The sequence below is a fragment of the Patiria miniata genome, unplaced genomic scaffold, assembly GCF_015706575.1.
Source record: "Patiria miniata isolate m_02_andy unplaced genomic scaffold, ASM1570657v1 HiC_scaffold_2, whole genome shotgun sequence".
Taxonomy (NCBI): Eukaryota; Metazoa; Echinodermata; class Asteroidea; order Valvatida; family Asterinidae; genus Patiria; species Patiria miniata.
In genome coordinates this window covers 12,488,144-12,513,586 of record NW_024037058.1, presented here as the reverse complement: position 1 = coordinate 12,513,586, position 25,443 = coordinate 12,488,144, and the positions used below count along the sequence as shown (strand labels likewise).

The window sequence follows — 25,443 nt, the reverse complement described above, 5'->3', positions numbered from 1 at the left end:
TGTACTTGAGTTGTACTTGACTACGAGAACCGAGGGCAAGTACAACAACACTGGTTGCTACAATATCATAAAATGCTACACAATTACCAAAGTACAGATTCACAAAAAGAGGAACGATTTTCCCCCAAGATCTTTACATGAGGTAAACCTTACTGTCCGAGAGCGGAAGTTATTTAGTTTTAGCACAATCCCACAAAGTTCACAATAAACCAACTTGCTCTCTACATAAAATAACGCATTATTAAATCCTACAATACCAGCCCCATCCACAAAAGCTAGTGTTTATCGCCGAAGTATCACTTAGACAGGATGATTGGGTGTCAACCTTCCATCGAGGCGTTATTGTATTTTATTTATTTATTTATTTATTTCGTTTTATTTTATCAGGGTAGCCCCATCAGTTGTCAATGAACTGTTCTCCCTGGGGGCCCTAAATTACATAAAAACATGATAACATGATATAATAACGGGAAAAAAAGAACCAACACACACAATGAAAATCATAATGAAAACATTACCATAAAATAACCCCAGGAATTAAAACCCCACAAAATTAAAACCATTGATTAAAACAGACGATATAGTTAAAAAGATTTAAAATGGAACATTAATCCTGAATAAAAAAAAAGACATTAGCTTGTTAAATATTAGAGAGTGAACTATCGATTGTCCCTAGTCCATAAGAAGGCAACTGTTCTTAAAATACAAACCATATATACAACCCACACCACTTCCCATGAACCATAAACAAATCCCCATACATCTGTAACTATCATCTATTTATTTGCCCAGCACAGCGTTTTAAAGGACGCGAGATCATTTGCCAGTTTTACATTGGGTGCCAAGTTGTTCCAAGCCTGTGTCCCAAACAAAATAAAAAGATTTTTAGCAGCAGGACATTCAATTTGCATTATAATCATGACGTCTCTTCAACTGTATTTATGGGTGATTAAATCTTTAGGATTGGCTAGGTATCATTTAAAATGCTTAAATTATTGTATGCGAAGATCACATGTGAAAGGCTTTATTGTTGTATCTGCCCTCTCCCAATTTCGTCTCTCGGTGTAATAGCTACAACAAAAATGCACTACTAGGTCTACTTTAAAATCACATGGAGGACTAATTGTTTCTACAATTATTTTCAATGATGATAAAAACCAACGATGATAATCTCTGGAAAATTCGGCAAGGTGTCTAGGAATCAGCAATGACTGATCAGGTATCGAGGTGTAACTAAAAGATTATTGCTAGTGGTACACATTTTATCTTGTGTCAAGACTTGAAAAAGAAGCACTTAACACAAGCACATAAGGCATGACTACGACTGACATAATAATCAGATATCACTACAACCATCAAGAACTGATTTGTAACAAAAAAACGCACACACCCTCGACATAAATAATGCACAATGAGAATGCACTTGGTATTCGTGGTTCACCCGACGCAGTTCCATCTTATGAATAGATATTCATGGTGTTCAAGATTCATTTTCGAAAAATGTTCCCGATATAATTAGATGTCATCAAAAGTCACTATCCGAGCTGGAGATGGCGGGTATTTTCGGACTAAAGGTTCGGTGCTGCTACCGTCTCCAACAGAGTCGTAAAGGTGATTGGTCGGCTCATCTGCGACGCGAGGCACGCTGCGGGGCTCCGTTGTATGTCTTGGCCTTACGTTCTTGGTCTTCTTCATGAGTGGTGGTAGCTGGGGGACGTCCAGGGAGAAATAACCTGCTTCGGCATCTGCTCCGAATGAAGGCGGTGAGGAGGGCGCCTTTTCTGAGATGGTCGGGAGCAGTGGTAGACTCTGCCCTGGAGGTGCGTCGTGGATGTCATGTACCTCCAAGTGCCTGGATCGAGGTTTTCTTGGGCGGTGTGTAGGGGATGTGCTCCCCCGATCCCTCCGGGAGTGATATCGGATTATAGTCTGCACCAGGACCTGCGGATGGTAGCCAGGCTTCTCGATGTAGATGACGAAGAGACGGTAGAACTGGAGCAGCATGACCAGCATGTTCTTGCAGGTGAAGAAGATCATCATCTGGTTGATGGCGTTGAGCTTGATTAGGATGTAGAGCCTCATGGCCAGGAAAGGCCCGTCCTGCATAATGATGGTAGTCATTAGGCCCCAGACTTCGGTCTCGCAGCACATCAGGGTCACCTTGGGCTTGTCATCGTCGATGCCGGCCATGCGGGGCTTCCGGGCCTTTGTAGCCGTGAGCCCCAGGGTGAACTGCAGCAGGCTCCAGGTCCAGATAGCCAAGATCCAGAACACCATCTCGTAGTCGCACCGTACCTCCTCCATTTTCAGGCCCTCGGTGGAGAACTCCAAGATATCGGCGGCAATACCGATGTAGACCAGAAGGAGTTGTGAGAGCTGGTCTCGTGTAAGGGAACCTTTTGGAAGTAGCCATCTCCCTACGATGAGAACAAACAGGAGCGTCTGCTGAAGGGCCAGGGACCACAGGTGTGATGGTAGGTAGAGTGGAATCTCTATCTGTTCGAAAAAAGGGATACAAAGAGACGGTTTTGTTCAAAAACAGTTCTACATGACATGTTTATGGTGTAAATCCAGGACACACACACTTGCAACATCATCGATGAATTGAGAACAGGAACCAAATCATGGACGACCTCGATTAGAAAAAGTGTACAAAACCAATAAGAGCTGTTTCAAAAAGGTTAGGTTAAGAGTAGTATAAACAAAGGAAAGGGGACGAGGAACTGATGCAGCTGTAAAACTGGAGCTGCTGCCTAAAATGGCCATAGAAGTTTCCATTTAAACAAATTATGATGCAAGGGCACTTTAATAGCGCCCTCTTTTGGCACTTGTTTGAACTAAAGGCACAAGGCAATACTCACTCCGGGTATTAAGCCGCCAAGAGCACTTCCGTTGGTGTAGATGGAGTCTGATTCCAGACAGACGTCCAGGCCTGTCGCCAGCGACAGCTCGACACGCTCCTCCATGAGTTGCAGCTCCAATATCCAAATTGCTGGCACAGTAGAAGCCAGGTAGACCATGACACTAGGACAAAACCTAGAGAATAGAGAGCAACGACACAAGTGAAACACCAAAATGAGTGAATGTTTTCCTGACAATAATAATAATAATAATAATAGGGGTTGGTATTTACAAAGCGCACGTATCCACCAGGACTGGTGCTCAAGGCGCAACATCATCATTACCCCTCCTCATAGGGCCCGTAAAACATTTCAAATACCATCTTGGAGAGTATACAACTCGATGCAGCCTGTTAGACACAAGGAAGCTAATTCAATCACAAAAACCATCTCTGCCCTCACAGGTACCCAATACTCCTGGGTGGAGAGAAGCAATGAGTGACAAAGTGCATTGCCCAAGGGCACACGCACCAAGACTTATTGAAGCAATTTCTAAAGAACTTATCACAAGGAGACACTGTTACGACTACACGTTCTCAGTACAGCAACTGAAATTTATTGAAGTAATTGAGGAAATTTATTTCAATCTGAAAATCAAATGTCGTAAATTTTTTTTTTTTGAATTGTAGACACATGTAAATCTAAGCAATATTCAGGGATTCATGTTGCATGGCTGTAATACGGATTGCGTCGTTATATACCCGGCCCCTATTTTCTCAAATATATGGTTGATTAAGTTCAGTTGACAGTGGTGGTGTATGATTTTAACTAAGCTGAAAACCTTTTCTAATGCATAACAAAAGGACATTATAATGTTTTTGTAATATTCACTCAAACATCAATTGCGAGACGGTGATAGGTGAAGCAGCGTTATTAGCACAAACATGGGATTAATTACGATTCAGGCTCAACTCTAGATTGGTGACTTGGAAAGTCCCTCGAAAGAGAACAAAATCTAAGACTATAACCTCCATTAAATTGAACTCAATTTATAATAACCATACGACTTGAAACAAAAAGTAATGTTTCCTATCCTCTTTTGTGAAATGTTTGGAACTGATTTACCACTTAACCTTTTTTTTATTGAAAGATATTCAAAATCATTGAAAGTCATTTTAACTACTACCTTTAAAAACAAAAGGGATTCTTTAACTGAGCCCGCCGCTATGGACGCAGCGCGTGCATATATTTCGGCAGTGTCACGTCTACTTCAGTTCTCATGTAATCCATCTCCCGGTATACCTAAATGGCCCAGAGGCAATGATGTAGGTCTCTAAAGTTAACGATTGTGCAGAATGAAATGACTCAGGCCCCACCACAGAGTGACGGCTAACATTAATGATGCTTTCCGACAGCTTGGAACATTGCACATTCCTTATTATTCGCGCGTATCTGTCACGTTGGCCGTGAATTTCAGGCAATGAATTGCTGTATAGACGCAAGCGCGCCCCACAGGGAACGCCCAACTGCACGAATCACGCCTAATCACTCAATAACGAGAACTTCAAAGTGACTCGAATTGAAACTGTCATATGCCAACGACTTATAGCTGATCATGCAGCGGCTTTATTGGGTTCTTTTCCGTTCGTATTGTGCCCAGAGAGATTTCATTTGAGCTCGGATGCTGCAGACGATTCTGCAAATGAAAACGCATACATCCTTTAATTGATTAAATTTCTCCTTGAATTGACCTCCATCTCACGAGTTTAACCCAAACTATTTTTTTTTTAATGTTTGTGTGTGTTTGACTTCAATAAATGCGTGATGTACTTTTCTTTATTATAAGGAACGTTTACGTGATTAATCCCATTTAAAATGTGCGTGATTAACAACATTCATAAATGTGGTTGAAGGAAAGCCGAAGAGGGTCAAAAGAAGCAAAGTACCGTATTCCAAAATAGATCGTCACTTTTGAATTTGTATACACCTGTCCACTTCAAGCTTTTGTTTCACATGATCCGCTTCGTGTAATTAAATTCCATGGCAGCCATCTGTCGCACCAAGCCTATCAGGAGGTTAAAAATATGAGTCCCTAACGAAACCAAAGAACCAACGAGTGACACGACAAGATTTCCATTCCATGGAATGCGGCCAAAATCGTTACTCACAGCAGTAAAGACCATTTTGCGTGCATATGGGCTACCTTCACTAAGGAAGCGAAATACCAGCTGATCACTAACCCATACGGCTTAAACAGCAGGCTCTGTCGTTCTTACGCTGCGGTTGCAAACACGGAGATCTAGATAACAAGATCTAGAAATCTCGTGTTACTCTTTGTCTACGCGGGCACCCGGGATGATTCAGTATCCAATTGCCTTAGAAAGAGAATCTTCTGGATGACAGTGTCTTCCAACCATGCATGAGGCAGCGGGCCTGGGGTACTTGGCGCCACTCGCGCACCGTAGGAGGATAATTCAGATTCTTGGAGGATGAACCATACATTAAGCGGTGTCTTCACGGAACATCTCTAAGGCGAATTGGACTAATGCGAAATGAAAGCAAATGACATGTGATGCGGGTGGGGGAAAAAAGACGACTTTAGTTTAGCCTCCAAGACATAATTCCGACGTGACTATTGATGTTCAGATTTCGAAATTAGAACCAAATGCTAGTATAATTTGAAAATGATTACATGAGATGGGACAACATACATCTTAAACCAGCGTTTCAAAAGTCATTCCAATACTGGTTTCGGCCTTCGTGCATGAGAACTGTTATAAGCCAATATATTATATTCCCTTTATATTCCCTTTACCAATGGAAATTAAAGAAAATCATTAACTGTTTTACTTTTGTCGTTTCATTTGAGGAAAGTTAATATAAATATTTTTCTTCATAGGCTTGAATAAACAGAAGCCAACCCCTCCCCCTCAAAAAAAGTCAGACTAACTTGCAACTTATATATGATTTTGTTTTTACATCTCATTATAAAGGCATATTTGACCATTTGCAATTATCCCAAAAGTATTAAGAAGCTTACTCCGATTAAAGCACAAACTGGTGTACTAAACATCCGTGGAGCTATTCCGCCTGGCTTGCTGTCATTAAAAGAAAACCAATAAATGATAGGTGATTTTAAAAAGATCGGCCAAATGGCTGATTTTTGGACATAAAGAGTGCTTTAGACGAAATCGCGTTTCGCGATCCAAAGGTTGTGCCTGTTTTTTCACTGTTTTCTCGAAACGTATAATATCCACTTAGCGGGATCTTCTTCAACAGGTTAGGTTATAAACAACCTTCTTTAGATTTCGAGTGATGTTATTGGAAACGAACAAAATGCATGAGACGCAACTGATCTTATAGCATATGCCTTTAACTAAGTACGAATCGATCTCGGAGGAAAGGGTTTACACCTCCAAACTGCTTTTAATTGAAATCGAAGAGCACATTGATCGGCTTTCGGTTGACACACAAAAGGTATCATGCCTGGCAAACAATAAACCGCACTTGTAAGGTTTATTGCCATACCGTGCAATGCGTCTGTAATATTGTACACGTTCCTATACCGATTGGGGTCAGGTGCACTTCTGGACTGAAACACAAGCGCCTTGAGGCACTAATTTTTGCCCCGTGTTGATTACTTTTATAATCAATTTTCAGGCCGAGAACACATCAAAGGTTTTTTACCAGCTTGCATTCAGCCGTTCACTTCTTCATGACACATGAGTTTATATTTATCATTTGTCTTCGTTTGGATTTTGATATGCATGTGCGTTCTAATTACGGAATCAGTATATTGAAGGTATGTTCTCTGTTTCCAAGGAATGAAATTTTACTCTATTACCAACTGGAAGGAGGATTATGAGTGAAAAAAGTACTCTGTCTGAATGAAAATGTTTGGGGCAAAAAAAAAAAAAGTAGGCCTACCGGAGTGAAAAAAAAGCTATTCGACGACTTGCCCTCAGTTGAAATTTGGTAGAGTAAATGAATTAACACACTTTGGAAAACCGTCGGCAGTTGCATAGGATGGATACATTTTGTATTGCAATAAAATGGTGCTTTAGTGCAACACAAAAAAGGGTGATTGACAACCGCCACACTTATTGATACTCCCAGCCATCAAAAGAGCAGCATCCAGACGGGAAAGGGTTGGACTTGGACTGGGCTTTCTTCCATTGCTACATGCCATACAAGACTTGTCTCTACGTTAAGCCAAAAACAACGCTAGCTTGACCGAGTTGCAATGCAAATCTTCACTTGTTGCCTGCGCCTACACAGCCCAAGCGTCTTATATTGAATATAACGTCCATCCAAGCGCGGTGTAGGTTTCTCGGGATCAATATTTGCCTTGAGCGCCCTATATCTCTCTAGCAGCACTATTGTTAATATGGCTACGCCAGTTTAAATAATTATTAGTAGGGTCGAGTAAAAGTATAGCCTTTGGCAAAATATGACGCGTTGTTAAATTGGTGGGACATACAGTTGAGGACGCCTTGTCAGTGAAAAGAAGCATCGTGGTTACAGTGGGAGCATCATATTTTTCACTTGTCAATCAGAATCTTTATCGTAATGTGCTGTCTGTGTGATAATTGAAATAATTACTGATTAGAGAATTGTGAATAGTAAGTGAAAGTTTGCTGTTGCCTGTCGAAGCCTGAATTCTCTTTTTTGAGTTGATGTGGGAAATGAACAGGTCTATATACGCATTTCAGATTTCAACAATAAATGGAGGGGACTAGCGTTTCAATCATAGCAGGGGAACCTCGTCAAGCTGTATCATGTGTCGTGTTTCTTGTACGGCAAGATCATTGCAATTGTGACATCGTTGAACTTCTTCCGGACTGGGATATAGGCGAACGAAGGGAGGTTATGGACAAGGAGAACATTGATTTTCTCCCCGCAGTTTCAAAATAAGTTTTCCCCCTCCCCCAACGTTTGGATCCCTACTACATGTGACATCATTATTTAAGATGCCAATAAAAAAAAAATTCAAAAGGAGTCGATTTAATGAAAAAAGTAATGTCAAATTACTACTTGATATTGCAATACTGACAATTGCGCACATGCAAGCTACAGCAACTTGAACTTGTTTCTGATGTAACAGAGCCATAATGTGATAGAGCACCATCACCGAGGAGATGTTTTGTGACTGTAATTCAGCGACAATCAAAGTACGAATTGCCTACTAATGCGTATCACAAGGAACTGAACTCGGTGAGGGCGCTCTAAGACCTGTCGTCAATGAGGGCGATATTTAAACACCCCACTAGCAATCAGGTATTGTCAATTACCGTAATGAGCCTGCGTCAGTTGGGAACGGAATGGTCCTCGGACTTAAAGCTATAGTCCATCATTTGCACATATCCAAAATGTAACTGACGAAATTTACTGTTGAAAATCATAGGACTAGACTCCGGCCTGTGAAATTATCTTTCTGGCAAGCTGTCGTTTTGAAGAAAACAATGAAAGAAGGCCATTTCGAACGATGCGTCTAAAGACGCATTCTGGGAAATTTCCGTGAGTAGTTTGTTTCCCCTCAAAATTAATATCCTCAAGATAACAAACTACCCATGTAGTTTAGCAACCTAACGACGCGAATGAGTGATTCTTTTGGTAACTTCAGCCTCGCTTTTGTTCCAACGTGTCGATTCATTGTATAGAGCGCATATTATTTGTTTTCTTACAAGAAAGGACGACCATGACATGAGTCTGAAGAGGCTAATGTGGTCTTTAGGCCCACATTTGGATGGGGCAATTTTTCAACTGGAGGTTCCCACAGAGGAAGCCGGCAGGACTCGGTAACACAACACGATTTCAATTAGACGGTGGAATTAGCCACGCTGTCCATGAACGTGAACACTTACTCGAATTGTAATGAGCAGGTAATGGTGGTACTGTTGCCTGGATACGAGCTACGTTTATTTTTGTACCATGATGTCATAAACAAGTAAAGGTAGAGAGTGTGAGAGAGAGTGAGAAAGCAGGTTTCATATTACACCTGGCATGAAGGTATTATGTCCCAAAGCTGATAGATTTAGGCCCGCTAGATTATTGGTTCTGCAGCCGACAGTCTTCCGACTTAATTGGTTATCTTGAATCGTAGGAAAATATGCAACTTCGATTTGCACTAGTTCTGGAATGGAAGAAAAGTTACAGGAAGAAGATTTGTTTTTATTCTGAAAGAAAATCCAGTGGCATGTTGGTCCTTGCTTGCTGTTTCTTAGAAAGTGTTTCAATGTTTAAACCGGGCTACATTGCCAAGTGAGGCAGTTGCGTGAGAAGTACAGCCAATAGGCAAACGAATGTGATGAGTTTACATGTGAACACGAAAGGGTATTAATATAATGGTAATCGAATATACAGGCTTATTTTTTATAGCGAGGAACACGGGCAAACATTATAGATGTGCACACAGTCATGAATTTCCATACCCCGAGGACGATGCTTTGTGTTCCCTTTGTCCCTGTAATACATGTACAACACTTTCTCATAGACTAAGTACATAGCCTTACGATTGAGGGCCGTTTTTAACAAAATACCCAACTCTCGAGGACTGAAAGGATCTTTGGTTCTCCCTTGGTGTGTTTATCCTCGATCGTAAAGCCATGCAACAGCACTACCAGTAGCAAAAATACAGAACATTCCCCGAAACAATCAAATCGAAAACCAGACGCTCGGGACTTCAAAACATCTTGAACAGACAGATTTCCCATCATCTGGCATAATACCTGTATATTCTCACTCAGCTTGGAGTCGTGTTCTCTACTATATTTAATTTATAGACAGTGACTAATGAGCAGTTCCCAAAGAGCACGATATATCAGTCACCGAAGATCAATTTCGCTCTCGGATCCGACAAATGAAACTGATGGCGATAACACTTGCCCTTACTATTCTCCATCACAGTATACGTCTCAAGGACGAAAACAAATCCTGATCACTTCGGTATCTAAAGTTACTTTGCAGCTTTGATTAATCTTTACTTGCTAAAAAGAAAGAAAGACGTTTTCCATTTCTAATATTTTCATGCTTCCTACTCATTTTCCATATCCGGCTTCATAGCTCCAACAAACAGTGTTAGCATTATTGCGGTTTTTTTTAGTGATTGTGAAATGGTCCCTCTTTCTTCTTAATTCCGTAGAGGGGTTTGATCAGTTTAAATTTACTTCAGTAATCGTAGTCAATCTTTGAGTTTTAATGACCCCAGCTTTGCGATTTTCTAAACGGAAATTCGAGTTCATGCCATGGGAATCAAACCGGATTTGTGCATTCATGGTGAGCTGCTCTAATCTTACGTACTCTTTGAACAAAAGAGGTCCTGAAGATGCAGGAAGCATGAACGCTTTGTTTCTAGGTTTCCCCCCTCTCTGGAAAACAGGTTAAGAGTAATTTTTGGGCTAGGTTTAGGCTACACTGTAAAAATGGTGCTTAGGATTTAAACACATTTCTAAACACTTATTCTGTACCCACTTTTTCCACACGTTTAGCATCATGACATGTTTAGATGTCCTTTTTCTGTGACACGCATTATCCGTTTATGTTCAATGAATAATATGTTCAGCATTTAAACACCTTCCTAAGCGCATTTAGATATACAATCCTAAGCACATGTCCAAAACGTAAACACGTTTAGTTTCACAACATTAAAAAGTGGTAACGTTTAGAATTGAAACACATTCCTAAACGTTTTAAACTCTAAACACGTTCTGATGTGTTTAAATGCTAAACAATATGTGTTGCAAAATGAAGAGGAACCTTTAAAGAAATCATATACAAAAAATTGGGTTGAAAGAGGGTTCACAGGGCAAGTAAAATGATTTTTTCTCCGGTGTTTCGTAACTACACGCATACAAAGGAATGTCCACAGTAGGTGGTATAAAGGTAAGGCGGCGTGTGGTTTTGCGTGTTGTCGTCGTTGTTGTTTTACTTAAAATTTCCCCGGAAAAAAATCAAACCCTGCCCTCATTCCAGGCAATTCATGATGCTTTTAACATCGCCAGCTTAACCCTAAAGGGGCCGGGTTATTTTGACCATCTCTCAGCCGGGGGGGGGGGCGGATTCCGCCCCCTCCCCCCCTAAGATCTCGGCCATCGAGTGACGAAAAATTTTGAAACTCGGCACATGCATAGAGCAACTCTTCCTAAACATACCCAAGAAATTTCATGACTATAGGTCAAAGGGTTTTGGAATTATGGCTAATTAATTATTCATATGTACGAATGGCAATTCTGCTCTGTGTACACGACGTATATGCGAAAATTCAGTTTTCACGGCGCTTAGCGCCGGACAATTTTTCGCTACGCGGCTACCCGTGGTCCGATTTTTATGTTTTTGGTATCAAAAGATGCGCGAAGCTCAAGGCTAAAAAGTCATAACAGCTCGGGTCGCGAAAATTTTTTTTTAGAGGCAATCACGGAAAATGTTGAGGGGGGGGGGGCGGATTCCGCCCCCCGCCCCTTTTAGGGTTAAAGGCGAGTCCAGCAATAAAAGTGGATATTTTGTTGTCTTATAGGAACGCAGCCCTTCACTTCAAAACCGCCTATATTTTGGCAATAGGATATGTAAAGTGAGCAGTCGACATTAAACTAAACACCGGAGTTAAAAGGCCGGGCCCATGCAATGTATTTTTTTTAACCCTAAAGGGGCCGGGGGACCCCCCCCCCGCCCCTCAACATTTTCCGCGATAGCCTCTAAAAAAATTTTTTTCGCGACCCGAGCTGTTATGACTTTTTGGCCTCGAGCTTTGCGAATCTTTTGATACCAAAAAACATAAAAATCGGACCATGGGTTGGCGCGTAGCAACGTCGTGTATACAGAGCAGAATTGCCATTCGTACATATGAATAATTAATTAGCCATAATTCTAAAACCCTTTGACCCATAGTCATGAAATTTCTTGGGTATGTTTAGGAAGAGTTGCTCTATGCATGTACTGAGTTTCAAAATTTTCATCACTCAATGGCCGAGATCTTAGGAGAGGGGGCGGAATCCGCTCCCCCCCCCCCCCCCCGGCTGAGAGATGGTAAAAATAACCCGGCCATTTTAGGGTTAATGCAATCCTTGAAAATGCATTTGTGTCCCATTTAACCTTATTTTTAATTTCCGTTTTGCCATTTTCAAGGGTATTTTGGTGCCTTTTTGGTTTTTATGTTAATGCAAATTTCCATGTTCATGAGCAAAACTGTGATGTCATTTCAGGAAAAACCTCCGTGTTACAGCTATCTCCACACAAAAAACTGCCAGAATTTTAGACATTTTGCTGTCGTACATTCTTTTCTTTGGTGGTACGTTGTTATGTCAGTACATGGCAGTAAGCCAATGAGCAAACTTTTTTTGACAAATGTTTTCGATGACATATTTTGGCTTCACAATTTGATCAGAAAACCCCTAAACTGAAGAGTGTCTTCCTGAAATGACATCGCATCAACAGCGCCCTCAGTTGCGCGGAAAAGCATGGACATTTTTTAATGTTTAAAGAAGTGCACTTTTCAATCAAATTAACCAAAAAGGGATGTGGAATAGTTTTCATATACTTAGAAAGTTGTACCAAATGTGTTCCTCAGAAAAATTCATCTCATGGATCCTTCACAAATATAAATTAAAAATAAACTATAAATAAATAAACAAAACTAACCATGTATGGAGTTCTAAAATAACGCCTATATTTTGTTCACTCACAAGCGAACATTAATCATGACTGACAATCCCACCGTAACAAATGACTCAGGCTTACAAGAAATGGCGTGAGGTCTCACTCGAATAAACGTGCAATATTTGGTCCGACATGCGAGATCTCACACTGAACGGGATGGCAAGATTGTAATGATGTGTAAAATCATGATAGCACATTGATGTAACCTGGCAGGCGTGACTGATTTGTGAAATTAGGTTCCAATCATAACGATTGTCATCGAGTGGTAATTTCAAAAGGTGAAGGAAAGTCAGTCAAACACCATACCATAACCTCCCATTCACTAAAACGCGCATGCGCCCTGATGGCCGGTACATGCTGCAAGAGTACATCTTCAATGCCCATAATAGATTACGGTCGAAAATCCCTCAACACGCATTCACATGTTCAAAATCGAAAGCTTTTATTATGAAATTAACTCAAACGACTTCGCATGTATTAGACCTTCAACACTTTCTCTTCCTACCTTTGGAAGGGGGCATCTTGCAATTACAGTAATTGTTTCATCGTGTTCTGAGCGATAGCCAATGAACGGGGTGAGCTCAGCCGTTTCGTCGGGCAAGAGAGTATCTAATAACAGCCCTTCGGTGTAACAATGATGGGACAGGAACTTTTGGACAGTTGTTGCTAGTCACACTCACATTTTAATGAAACAAAAGTGCAAGCTGATGACAAACAGATATGACTAAGCCTAACTGCATGCCGACTGCACCAGCAACCTTTTCACTCAATTCACGCATGCGAATTAGTGGCGTAATTAGGGGTGCGGGGCAATGGGGACAAGGGGTGGGGACGTGTGTACCGCTCGTGGCTTCTACTACCCCCTTGTACTTCCCATTACTCGGAGTTTAGAGAAGGCATAACACTTTCTTGTATTTCTTGAAACTTTGACCACACCCATTTCCCCCCCCCCCCTAGGAAAATGCTAAGCTGATGCGTATAAACAGTTCATAGACTTTACCTACATCATACCGTCATCGTTTTCACGAAGAGCCACATAATGTGGATTTTGAAGAAAACGTGTTTTCGAGATAATCGTAAAAGAAGTTTCTCCTATTTTAAAACTGCAAAAAAACCTACTTTGCAACAACTTTGTACAGTAAGGAAACTTTCACATGATTCTGTGAGAGTTGAATTTTTACGTGAATCAAGTAATTAGAAATAATACAGTAGTTAATTAGTGAAAATTAATTAGTAAAGATATGTGTCCCTTCGTGAAAAGGAAAATTCAACTTTCCTACATTTTGGCCTTTTCTGTTCAACGTATTTTTCCATAGGCACGCGTGTGTACGGATCTTTGTGAAAACGAAAATCTCAGTTGACCTACTTTAACGCCTTTCCATGCAATAGGTTTTGTACACGTTTAAATGTATGTGGTTCTTCGTGAAAACGCAAAATGCAATTATCGAGATTTCTGCCCCTTGCATCATTAATGTAATTTGGAAATTAATGACGTTGTGTAATTTTTGACATGTGTAATTGTTGACATAATGTAATTTTTGACATATGTGGCTCTTCGTGAAAAGTCATGTATCGAAACTCGACTTAATAAGCTGAATCATAATTCAATCACCACTCCACTGTTATAGCAATTAAATTTGTAGAGCTTTTACGAGGAAATAGACCAACTTTTCAAGGATGTCGAATTTTTGAACATGTCATCAAATGGATGTTAAGAAACCGGACACAGATGCCAAATATATGGGCTACGGCTGGTTTAGGTTTGTTCCAAGTCATTGATCGGGGGCAATGGAGGCATGTACATCTACATGTAAAAAATAATGTTACAAAGGTTACCAATATAAAATGGTGGGCAATTATACTGTGTTCTACCCAAAATTTAAGTAGGGAATTTACGTCAGCTGTTGTCTACTTCGACAGAACATTGAATGTTTAAATAGGCAGTTGACATATTGAACCACATTGGACAAGAAGTAGGCAACAGTCGCCCATTTTAATATACATTACTAAGCAATGGTTTTCCACAGTATCTTGTAACTTACTCATACCAAAACGAGTTCAAATACAATCAATTTCCTTATGAGATTCATTCAAAAAAGTATCTCCTTTTGCATTAGAAGATCGATTCCACGAATTTCCACGGAGTAAAGACTTACAGACGTTGTCCGCGTGAGTAAATCCCTGGCTGATCTTGGAAAGAGCCTCTCAGCGGAAGTGATCTAGCCAAATGATTATAAACGCCCTCTGAAGCGTGGCTGCCTGTAAAAACTAGTCCTAACCAGTGCGGAGAAAGAACAACAAACGCCAGGCATGATGTTCTGCATATGTGGTGAACAAAATTAAAACAGTCGTTATGAAAGCTGTTACCAGGCGTTAGACAAAATGCAATCATTTTCAAAAATTAAGTGCCAAAGATTGCGAGTTTCAAAGCTGTAGACAGGAGATTCTTAATTTGAAACTCTTAAACAACTTTAACAGTCAGGGGTCGGTAGCCGAGGCACGTGACTTGTATCTTTGCAAATGCCAGAATGCCGATAAAGACAATGTAAAAAAAAACAGGGCAGGAATGTTATCCATGTGGTAAAACGTGATCGTTGGGAATAATTATCAAGCCCACACAGAAGGAATGTTGAACATTTTTTATCTGCTTGTTTGAGCTGTGACGAACATGAAACATGTGCCGGTGTCATATGAAATTTGAACTCCTGTTTAATCTGGTCTCCTTTGCCTTAACTGGACTCCAACCCTCGTACGTGACCTGTCCCTAGCTATCCTGAGCGTGTTTGATTACTTCCCTGGCGCTTACCCGTGCAAGAGCGAGTGCGTTCGATAATTAAGTCTCACGTGAGTTCTCGCACTTACTTGTGTCTGGTCCAAATAACCGACCACTGATCTCTATTATACTGACAGTATAAAAGAGATCATTGTAACCGACCCGTTAAGCCGGTTACTTTGGTAAGTATCCCACAATACAATGCGAAAACATAGCGGCTAAATCTAACGCTGCGGCGGCGGGGGATTCAAAAGTGTCTCAGCTTCACTTCACACAAGTACGAGACGACGTGATGAAAATGAAGTTAATTTTGAACATATCCGGCACGGTACACAGTGGGCACCATGGCTCGCTTTCGACGGCTCTAATCCATTTGCAAAGGGGATTGAATCGCCACATGACCTCGAGTAACCCAAGATATATAGTTCGTTTATTGATACAGTTTGCGCATGTGCATTTATACCCAAGACAAAAGTTCGAGTAAACGCGAGGGAAGTAATCGAACACGCTGCAAAATTATGTTCACTGAGGCCTTCACCTAACAAGAAGGGAAAAGGCGGTTGAAAGAAGTTAAGGTGCACCGGGTCCTGCTGGTAATGAATGCTAACGGATAGCAGAATTTGTGTTGATTTGATTTTAATGCATTTGTTGTTTCCAATAATAACACCACTTAAAATCCAAAGAAGAAAGTTAAAAACCTAAAAACCGTCGAAGTTTCAGCACATGGATATGACACTTTCGAGAAAACAGTCAAAAACCATGCTCAACATTTTTATCATTAAAACACGATTTCAATATAACTCTGAAATTACCAATATTTTTTTCGATGAGTCTTCTAAATGACAGCAAGTCAGTCGGAATAAATTCAAAGGGTTGTTAGTACCAGTACGATCCTCATCCCAATAAGCATTATCTTTATAATAATTATGTGGGTGAAGTTTTAGATTAATGCAAATGAACCTAGTAGGGCTTTAATAGCATACTGCCGGTTCTGGTGGTAAAACACTGGCATATCTTTAGGGTTAAAAAGGGTTCTTCGCAAGTGCCTTTAATGTCTTTAAGAAGACGAAACGGTCATAATTTTGACCTGTTGCACAATATTACTCAAGTTACGCTGACTGATGACGTCATCACAGTGGAAAGCCCTTGTAGTGACGTTTCTTGCTTATTAACGCTTGTTTGATGTCAGTGAGTATCTCGCCGACCTGTATTTTTCTGAGTTAGACTACTATTCTCCAAATCATCAAACCAAATAGACCCTACGGTGATTTGATTTCTCTTCCGGAGCCACCGGAGCAAACAGGCAGGCGTTGGTTTGAACCGGAACAAACCGGTTCGGACGGATGGGCGGTATTTAGGCATCAACGGTTTGATTCGGAAAGAAATAAGAGAGTTATCCACCGCTCCTAGCAACAGACGTAATAACACAGATAATGTAACGCATATTAAAAGAACATTCCGAGACGAATGTTTCATGTTACACTGCACCGTTATTTCTGGGAGATGCAACCATGGGCGTAGAAAGGCATTGGCTTACATTCTGGGGTGTAGGTAGGCCTATATCCCCTGCCCATATGTATATATACTGAACAGAAATAAAAGAGACGGGGCTATTATGATGTTCTCCTGACCACGTCATACAAAAGTGAAGAAAATACAAAATAAAGGGACACCAAAGTTATTCTTACATTCCACATTAAGTAATGTTCAATGTTTGGGACACAAATTAATTAAACCTCCCAAATCCTTCAAAACCCACCAAGATATTTTCGGAGGAGTAGATCCAAACCAGTTATTTGATATTATAGGCGAAGTTTGTTGCTTCTTGATAAAATGTAAGCGTGACGAAAGAATATCGTCCATGTACACCGTCTCCCATCCCAGTCACAAAAATTCCAGGATTTGTTTTTTGATCAAGATCCCTTAACGTACACTCTTGGTAAAAAATTTACTATAATGAAAAGCTGCAGTGCTGTGGTCCAATTGTTATACGGTGTTCGACTCGTGTGCCGTGGTACATGGGTTCGAATCCTGACGGGGAACATGGTGCTTGTGCTCTTGAACAAGGCACTTTACCATTATTGCTTCGTCCTTCGGATGGGACGTAGGTCCCGTGTGTTGTGTAATGCACGTTAAAGAACCCAGTAACACTTATCGCTAAGAGAAGGGGTTTGCCCCGGTGTTTCTGACAGTGGCTGCAATATGCGCCACCTGCAGCACCTTGTAAACCCTTATAGAGGTGCTACGTAATGGGTCTTACATTTCTAATAAACTTCATTTAGCTGTCTTTGAAAGTATACATAATTACTAGCGCCTTGAGTACATAATTGTTGGTAGATAATGTGCGCTATTATAAGACTCCTGTATTACTATTATGTTATAGCCTTGCACGTGCGTGGAACAATCAGAATAAGATAGACCTCCAATCTCTGGAGAGTCCATGAAAAGCTTGATACAAGAATTATCTACGTCAACGGGGTTCATATATGGGGTTCAACATATACCTTGGAGTCAGGGGCGTAACCGCCCCTGTCACACTTTTGCGTATCCCAATTCCTTATGAGTTCCTTATCAACAATTTTCAATACGCAGCCGTACGATCAAAAACGACGAAATTTGTTGATTACTTTGACATAATGTGCGACGCACATCTAGCGAACAAGTAACGAATTCAGCGCATCCACTGCGTATGAGATGCGTATGAGTTGAGTATGCAGTGCGCAAGTTCGCCATCTGTGCGTTTCTCATAAGTTACGAATAAGTACAATGCGCTGCCCGCTCGCAGGACGAGCGGTACTAATTCGTGCAATACGTCGCTATGTATACGTCCAATAGAGGAGGTCAGCGTATTGCCGCGTGTGAACGGCTTATCCCTCACGAACACATAGCGTACTCGTACCGCGCTCGACCGATGCGGGACCGATGCGCTGCGTATTTATAACTTATGACCTGCGTAACAGCGTACGCAGCGTAGTTTTGTGCATGCCCAAAACTATCCAGCTACTGGGCCGTACCATGCGTATGCCTGCGTACATAAAACTTACATAAAACGATAGAGATGCATATGAGGTGCGTATTGTGCATACGACTGCGTATAAAAGAAATTCAATGCGCAAGTCATAAGGAATTAGGATACGCAGAAGTGTGACAGGGCCCTTACTAAGGGAACATGATGCAGTACAACCCCACCCAACCCCCCTCCCCCACCCCGCTCGAGGCCTGCGCGCACCTCCCCTTCCTTTGACACCCCTTTCACAATTAGAGGGAATGCAATCAATAAGCTTTTCACTAGAAACATTAATTTACCCATTGTCCCCCCCCCCTCAAAAATGGGCCCCACCCCCGTGCCCTCTGCAATTTGGACCTATAGTTCAGGTTAAAGTTGTTGTAGTGTGGTTGACGTCCATTCACGAAATACTATCATAGGGCGATATAATTGTGTGTGCCCCCTCCGGAAACTTATCCCCACCCCTTCTCCCCCTCCCCCTGAAAATGAGCCCCACCCCCGTGCCCCCTACAATTTGGACCTGTTGTTCAGGTTAACGTTGTTAAATAGTGTATATAGTTGACATCCATTCACGATATACTATCTATCGGCGGTATGGCGCTGACGAGCACACGTGAACTGTGAGTGAACTACACATTTCAAGAGCTGCCTCGACTCTGTAGAAATAACATAAGTTGTGAAGCTGCTGGTTGCTTTCCCCTCGTGAAACCCTCTCGGTAGCCCGAGTAAAGGTCAATATTTACCGCTAGGGGACTAGAATCGATTGGCTTGCACGGCTCTCCAATTTACAAGATTAAAAAGGCCGAATATGATATTACTCCGAATGCTTTTCAAATTAAATTGTTTCTGGGTCATAGTGATCGCCTGAATTTCAAACAACTTTGCCATCTCCTTCTTTTTAGCTCTTTCAGCAATTCAGCCGTAAACAGGTCTTGTTTTCGTTAGGGATTTTTCCTTTGTTTTGGTTTTCAAACTCTTTTCCATGGGTTTTGTACACGTTTGTTCTTTCACCCATACACTTTGGCACGTAAGACGTGTCATGTAATTTCAAATCTGCCTTTATCTAGAGAACTAAAGGTCCGATTAAGTGGTAACTTGGTGTTGTAGTATTGTGCGTTATACATGATATTCATTTAGTGACATTTCAACAACAGACAAAACCGCTGCGTTCGTACACGAACACATTTCTAGTTTTTCATTCTTTTCCCCCTCTTTCTTTAATTAAGTCTTTTCTTAAATGGTCTGTAACAACGAAGTATCTCTTCATTGTGGCACATCATAAGAAAAAGAACAAAAGATAACTACTTAGGCCTATAACACCACAACATACGGACAATTATTTTGCCAAGCAATTTGAGAAATGGAGGTCAAATCTGTCATTCATCACCTTCACCTTGGCAACACCTTAATGCACATTTTTGTTTATCAAAGCACTAGTGAATTCTGCCGAACGTTGTACACTTATCAGCTGTTCTATTTTATTCCACAACACTGCTTCTTATGAGCTTTGCAATTAGCCAATGATCTAAGAAGAGATTGAACGGTTACGCCTCCCCTATCAGCACCTGTTATTACCCGTTAATGTACCACAGTCCATATAGTGTGGTACGCGTCAAAATATATTTCGACTAAAATCCTTTTATTTTGTTGTTTTTCAATTACATCAACCCGATTTTGTCATATTTACCACACAAACGCAATCAAGAGTAAATGCACATATCCAGGCTATTACATGACACGAGGCATGAGATTGAGAGATATTACGAAACATTTGAGGAACAAAGAATAAAAGAGTTTCACAGTTGACCATCTGAACGTATTGTACGAGACAGTAACAGCAGACAGTTACTGAAACTTAACGTCATTAGGCATGATATATACATGGCTAATTCATTCAGCGACAAACCTATGTTATATATCTTTTTTTTCTGAAACAAAAGTCCAATCAACGATTGTCCAGCAGAATTCCTCAAGTCTTCTCTCCCTATCGTGTCGCACCCGGTTGCGTTTGCATTTCCCGCAAAATCGCAATCCTGCCCCGTGTCAATCGAAACCGTACGCGTCAAGCGTGTTTAATACGGGCCATCCACCGCATCGCGCAAGACATACTTTCCACGCAAGCGATTCCACGTGTGTTCATCAGAACCGACTGCATGGACGATACAGAGCTCTCCAGGGCTGTATACAGCAGCGTCGGCCGCGCGCAAATAAACTAATATGATCCGCTCCACCGAACCATTCACTGCGTTTCATCATTGCTCTCTTACGGGCACTTTTTTTGGCGGAAGATCTTCTATTGATGAAGTAGGCACGCACTTCAAGCTGATGGTAGATTTTAAGAAGGCCCGATCCCTGAAAACAGGAAGCGGCTATTCTTCTACTGTGTCCCCTGAGCTTCGTGTCTTAAATTTACGCTGTATGGGATAAATTAGTGAAATAAAGGTCAAAGTGATTTTGGTTAAAGAAAGATCTAGACATGAGATGCTTGTTTATTATAGTGGACTTCCATAATTGATGCACTTGTTCTGTTGCCTTCTGACTTTCCTCATGCAATGTTTCAAAATCTCTTTGTAGACCAGATTCAAATTTATTCAGTTAAATATTGATCTTATAAACTTAATACAAATTTGTATGGCAACTTTCTGAGCAATGGTAGTTTGTAAGTTGAAAAGGTCGATGATGAAAAATTGGGCACAAAATTCAGGTGAGACGTCCTTAATGTGGCACACTCAGAAATCCCAGACATTCCCAAGTGATCGGTTATCTGAAGTTTACAAGTTGTGATAAAACATCATAATATGATATAATGTGTGATTTCCAACCACAAAATGGCAGAAGATTATTGTCTTATTTTGGCCGCATTTTTAAGACTCGAGTATTCACTTCCGCCTGTTTATAATTCATCTCGAATTTTGTTACGGATCAGCGAACTGAAGATTGACGGGTGAAAGAGTTTTCCATTATTTTACATCCTTTGAAATTTGGGGAAAATGTTTTATATGCAAGGTGCTCGTAGAGAAATGTATGGTGCGTACAAGTAATGGGCTGTTTCACGTTAGGGGACAAAGTCAACAAATACAAGCTTAAGAAAAATGGTTTGCACGATACAGACGTAGTTTTAACAATCGTGGCAAAAGAACGTTGCCAAACCAAAGTTCCTTTTCTTCCACCTAACTGTTTATTTGTAATAACCAAAATGTTGAAACTAAAACGGGCACTAAATCTTCAAAACCCGATCTTGCTTTTGTAGTGGGGCAGAGAGGGGAAATATTTGTTGGAATTGTGCCTTTGATGATACAAGCATGGCATTTTGGTACACAGTCAGACTATGTCATGAGAAAGATACTTTTATAGATTTTCAAAAGTTTCAAAATGGCTGCCATTGCTTGTTATTCTATCTATATTTCGTCGGTCGCACCACGAACCGGCGTATCTCGATTTTTTTGCCAAATTGAGTTTTTGTCATTAACTTTATTATTTCATCAAAGTGCTCATTCTCAGAAATTTTTATTCCGATCGGAGTTCTAATTAACTAAGAACGCTAATTAGACTGTGTGGAGTATCTCTAAAAAATGAAAAATGCTGCACCACGAAGTGGCGTATCCCGATACGCCACTTTACACGCTAATTCCCATAGTGCTATGACGTCACAACGGCGCGTTAACATGAAAAATTGGAATTTAGCGTTTCACGAACCGACGTATCTCCGTATCTGGCACACGGCCACTATTACGCGCGTTGTATGACATACGATAAACATGATAAAAATCTGTTTCACGAAGTGACGAATAACTTTGGAACTGAATTTCTCAAAAACTAAGCAACTCAGATGCACACGGATTGCATACAATAAAGTTCAATCTATAATTTAATAGCAAAAACGAAACAGTTTGAATTCTTACACAGGGAATATATGGAATGAGCCTACAAATTAATGACCAACTTTAAATCGGTTTTTCTCGAAACACAAAAAAATGCGATACGTCGGTTCGTGGTGCAGCCGACGACTTTTTTAAGGACAAATATGTGATGGCCCCACAGCCAAATATCTTTGTCATGACATCCTCTGACTGTGTGCCAAATGCCATGCCTGTATCATCAAAGGCTCAGTCCCATTACCTATCTGACGTACTTTTGGTGTCATTTTGATTCAGTGAAACCTGGATGGGATGTCCCTACTAATTACGGATTTCCTATAAACTTCCGTCAAATGAGAAAATCATAATTATGGTTTAATTACAATCCTTCCTTCCATCGGTTGTGCAAAGACACATATTTAACCAATTTTCGATTTTCTTATTTGACATTCAAAACCATTCGAAACAAATGACGACAATTTATAATGTATCAATGAATTTATGCACAATAGCGTCAAAACAAATGATGCTTCCGGAACCATTTTACGAATAATGAGAGTAAGAGAATATACTCTCATGTAAGACAATCTCTTCGAAGAAAATAAAATAATTGAAACCAGGACCATCTACGACATCGGTATCCCTAATTGGAGAATCTGTAAAAACCATCTGATTTCGCGGCATGGTTTGTGGATCAACTCCATTGTAAATATCCCAAAAGGGATCTGTAATACATACCAATTACTATGATGACAATAATAACAATGGAGGACATGCAGCACATACCGTATTGGTATATAGGAAGTGATTAACATGGCCAGACTGCGGATGTGAGTATCCCTCTCTGTTTATCGTATCAGTTGAACTTCGTGGTCTCATATGAAGCACTATTATTTTCAAGATGTGATTTTTGCTTCGGGCATGAAAAAAACAAACGTAAACAGGACTTAAAGACCTTTCTTTCTGGTTGGGAAGACAACGGGTAATGCAGAGTGTTTGCCACATACAGTTCAGTGTAGTTTCTGAAATACGACCAGTAGATTATACGTTTTTAATTTACTTTAAGCCTGTTGTATTTTAAGTGATGAGGACAAACCTTAAGAGGGAAAGGCATGATGAAGACATAAGCAGTATCCGATAATGCACTGATACCACTAAAAATGTGCATAGCATTTCAAACAGGGCTATTAAATCGCTCAGTATCGTTCGCTCCGTTTCGAAAGTTTTGATTGGCAACAAGACCCGTGGACTGAAGAAAAATAAATCGGGGACAGGAGTGGGTCTCTATACCCATAGTTAGTGAAGAATAATATGTCTCCATTAACTGCAAAATCTCTTATCTCTTTGCCATTCATACGATTTTAACGCTCTTGCTGTTAGACCTAGTCCATACTTTCGCCAGAAGTTTTGTTTTATCAGATGTGGCGTATCAAGGTTTCCGGTGGAGGATGAGGAATTTGTTTCTTCTGAAGAATGGTGAACATTTGGGAAGGTTACCCCTATACAAACAGCGATTGTGAGATGCTGTACGTTTTCATTTCATATATAAAAAAATTTTTTTGAATGAATAAAAGAATCGGCATATTGATGCCATGGACCCCCCCCCTCCCCACACACCCACACACTTTTCCGCTGGATATACGCAACTGTATTATCATCTGTGCTTACCACTTCCACTCGCCCGATTTCCGGTACCGAAAGGTGATGTAGGCCTCGAAGTACAGGAGTCCGTTCATGGCCACCAGCAGCCACCACGTGGGGTCCTCCTTGACCGTGGCGACCCTCCAGACCGAGATGATAGACGACACGGAGAACAGGACCCGGACGAACACGCCTTGCGCCATGGTGAAGATGCGACCGACAGAGTACCTCTCGTCCGTCTTGCTCTTACCCTGCCCCTTTCCGTTATCCATGGCCTTTTCCTTCTCTTCCATTCTGCTGAGCACGAGTTTTTTTTTCCTCCTCGGTCCTTTTAATATCTTTCAAAGATGTTATTCTTCACACCCTGGCGGGTAAAGGTATTGATGTATGTGACTGCAAATTACTTGTATCACGGAAGCGACACTGAAAGAAAATTAAAGCCAGCGAACTATCGACAAAGTAAGATTTCAAAAGTCTAGAGATTCCTTGTTTTAAAAATTATATTAAAGAGAGGAATACAAAGGCAGAACACAGCCCAGTTATACCGCTTTTTCACAAAGTTTCCGGTGCTTATCGCAACGGTTGCAAAGTATTTGCCGTTCCGAATGTCACTTTTGGCGAAGTCACAGTAGGATGATCCTGTTAAGACCGCTCATCGCCCACGACTGATGGATAAAACATCCAAACTGTTGAATCCCTGTCGTCACCTTCTTGCCCCGGCAGAACGGTGCGCATGCAGCCTCGACCCATGAAAACAAATATTATTCCACGAGGGAACTTGAAAAGGTTGAGTTTGTCTCGCTATCAGCCCGTCACGCGAGATGGTCCGTGTACTTAGTCTCTTCCGCTCTGCAAACGGCGAGTGAGACGTTCGTCCAGCGAGGACGGCAAATTAACTTAGAATGCTTCGTGTGCCTGGGCGTGCGTCGCTGGTATAAACACGCTCTTGCCACTCAGCCGTGGCTACTGTGAAGTGCGCCACACGCAATGTGAAAGCTGCAAGGTAGACTTGATTGATGCTCACCACGTCCCATCAAATCTCGCTTATTGTGAGAGTGCGCACCCCCTAAGCGTTTCTCAACGTAGCGCTAGACGATATTTGATCAAGTTCACTCGTCAGAGGATTTTGAAGGGGGAAGGAAGCACTGACACCAGGTCTAATTCATTTTACTGTTGATAGATGGAATCTCAACAAAATGCTGCTGCTAATCATTCTGTCAAACGCCACACACGTGTTCGCACTTTACAAATATCATCATGCATGATTCAGGGTGAGACTTGCAACGCCATTCACGCAATAAATGTTGAGCAAACTGTGGTAAAAAATATACAAGGTTTTTTCGGAAACTGTTTTAATGTAACTTAATATTAATGATAAACCAGTCATCTTACCTCAATTGCGTTTATCACGATTTCTCGTCACGGCAAAACTATTTCTAGTGAAGCACATTACCGTAGCGGTAAACTCAACTTAACCTTGTTATTGTAACATCTCACCATGTCAATGACCTAAACACACGTCATAGATAATATACCTCATTGGCAATTCATACGCATCCAAGCTTGGTGCGTTGCACCGGAAGGGACATGGCCTCTGAATCATGAATAGTTTATCACCGAAAAGGACATCTCCCCCCCCCCGGCGCCCCAAGAAATTAAAATATAGAACAGTGC

The 25,443-nt window shown here is 41.0% G+C and overlaps 1 protein-coding gene across 1 annotated transcript; it reads right to left on the bottom strand.

Moving 5' to 3' along the window:
- LOC119726534 (transmembrane protein 26-like) lies at window positions 1-24,649 on the bottom strand. Its single transcript, XM_038198261.1, has 3 exons — window positions 23,797-24,649; window positions 2,862-3,036; window positions 1-2,496 (listed from the first exon to the last, which is right to left on the bottom strand). The coding sequence occupies exons 1-3, from the start codon at window positions 24,060-24,062 to the stop codon at window positions 1,516-1,518; spliced, it is 1,422 nt and encodes a 473-aa protein (XP_038054189.1). The 5' UTR covers window positions 24,063-24,649; the 3' UTR covers window positions 1-1,515.
- Between the last annotated feature and the right edge of the window lie 794 nt (window positions 24,650-25,443).

Excerpts from the sequence above, each read along its gene's own strand:
- LOC119726534 (XM_038198261.1), bottom strand. The coding sequence starts at position 24,062 with ATGGAAGAGAAGGAAAAGGCCATGGATAACGGAAAGGGGCAGGGTAAG. Across the intron at positions 3,037-23,796 it reads AAATCGGGCGAGTGGAAGTG|GTTTTGTCCTAGTGTCATGG; the intron begins GTAAGCACAGAT and ends TCTATTCTCTAG. Across the intron at positions 2,497-2,861 it reads TTGGCGGCTTAATACCCGGA|ATAGAGATTCCACTCTACCT; the intron begins GTGAGTATTGCC and ends TTTTTCGAACAG.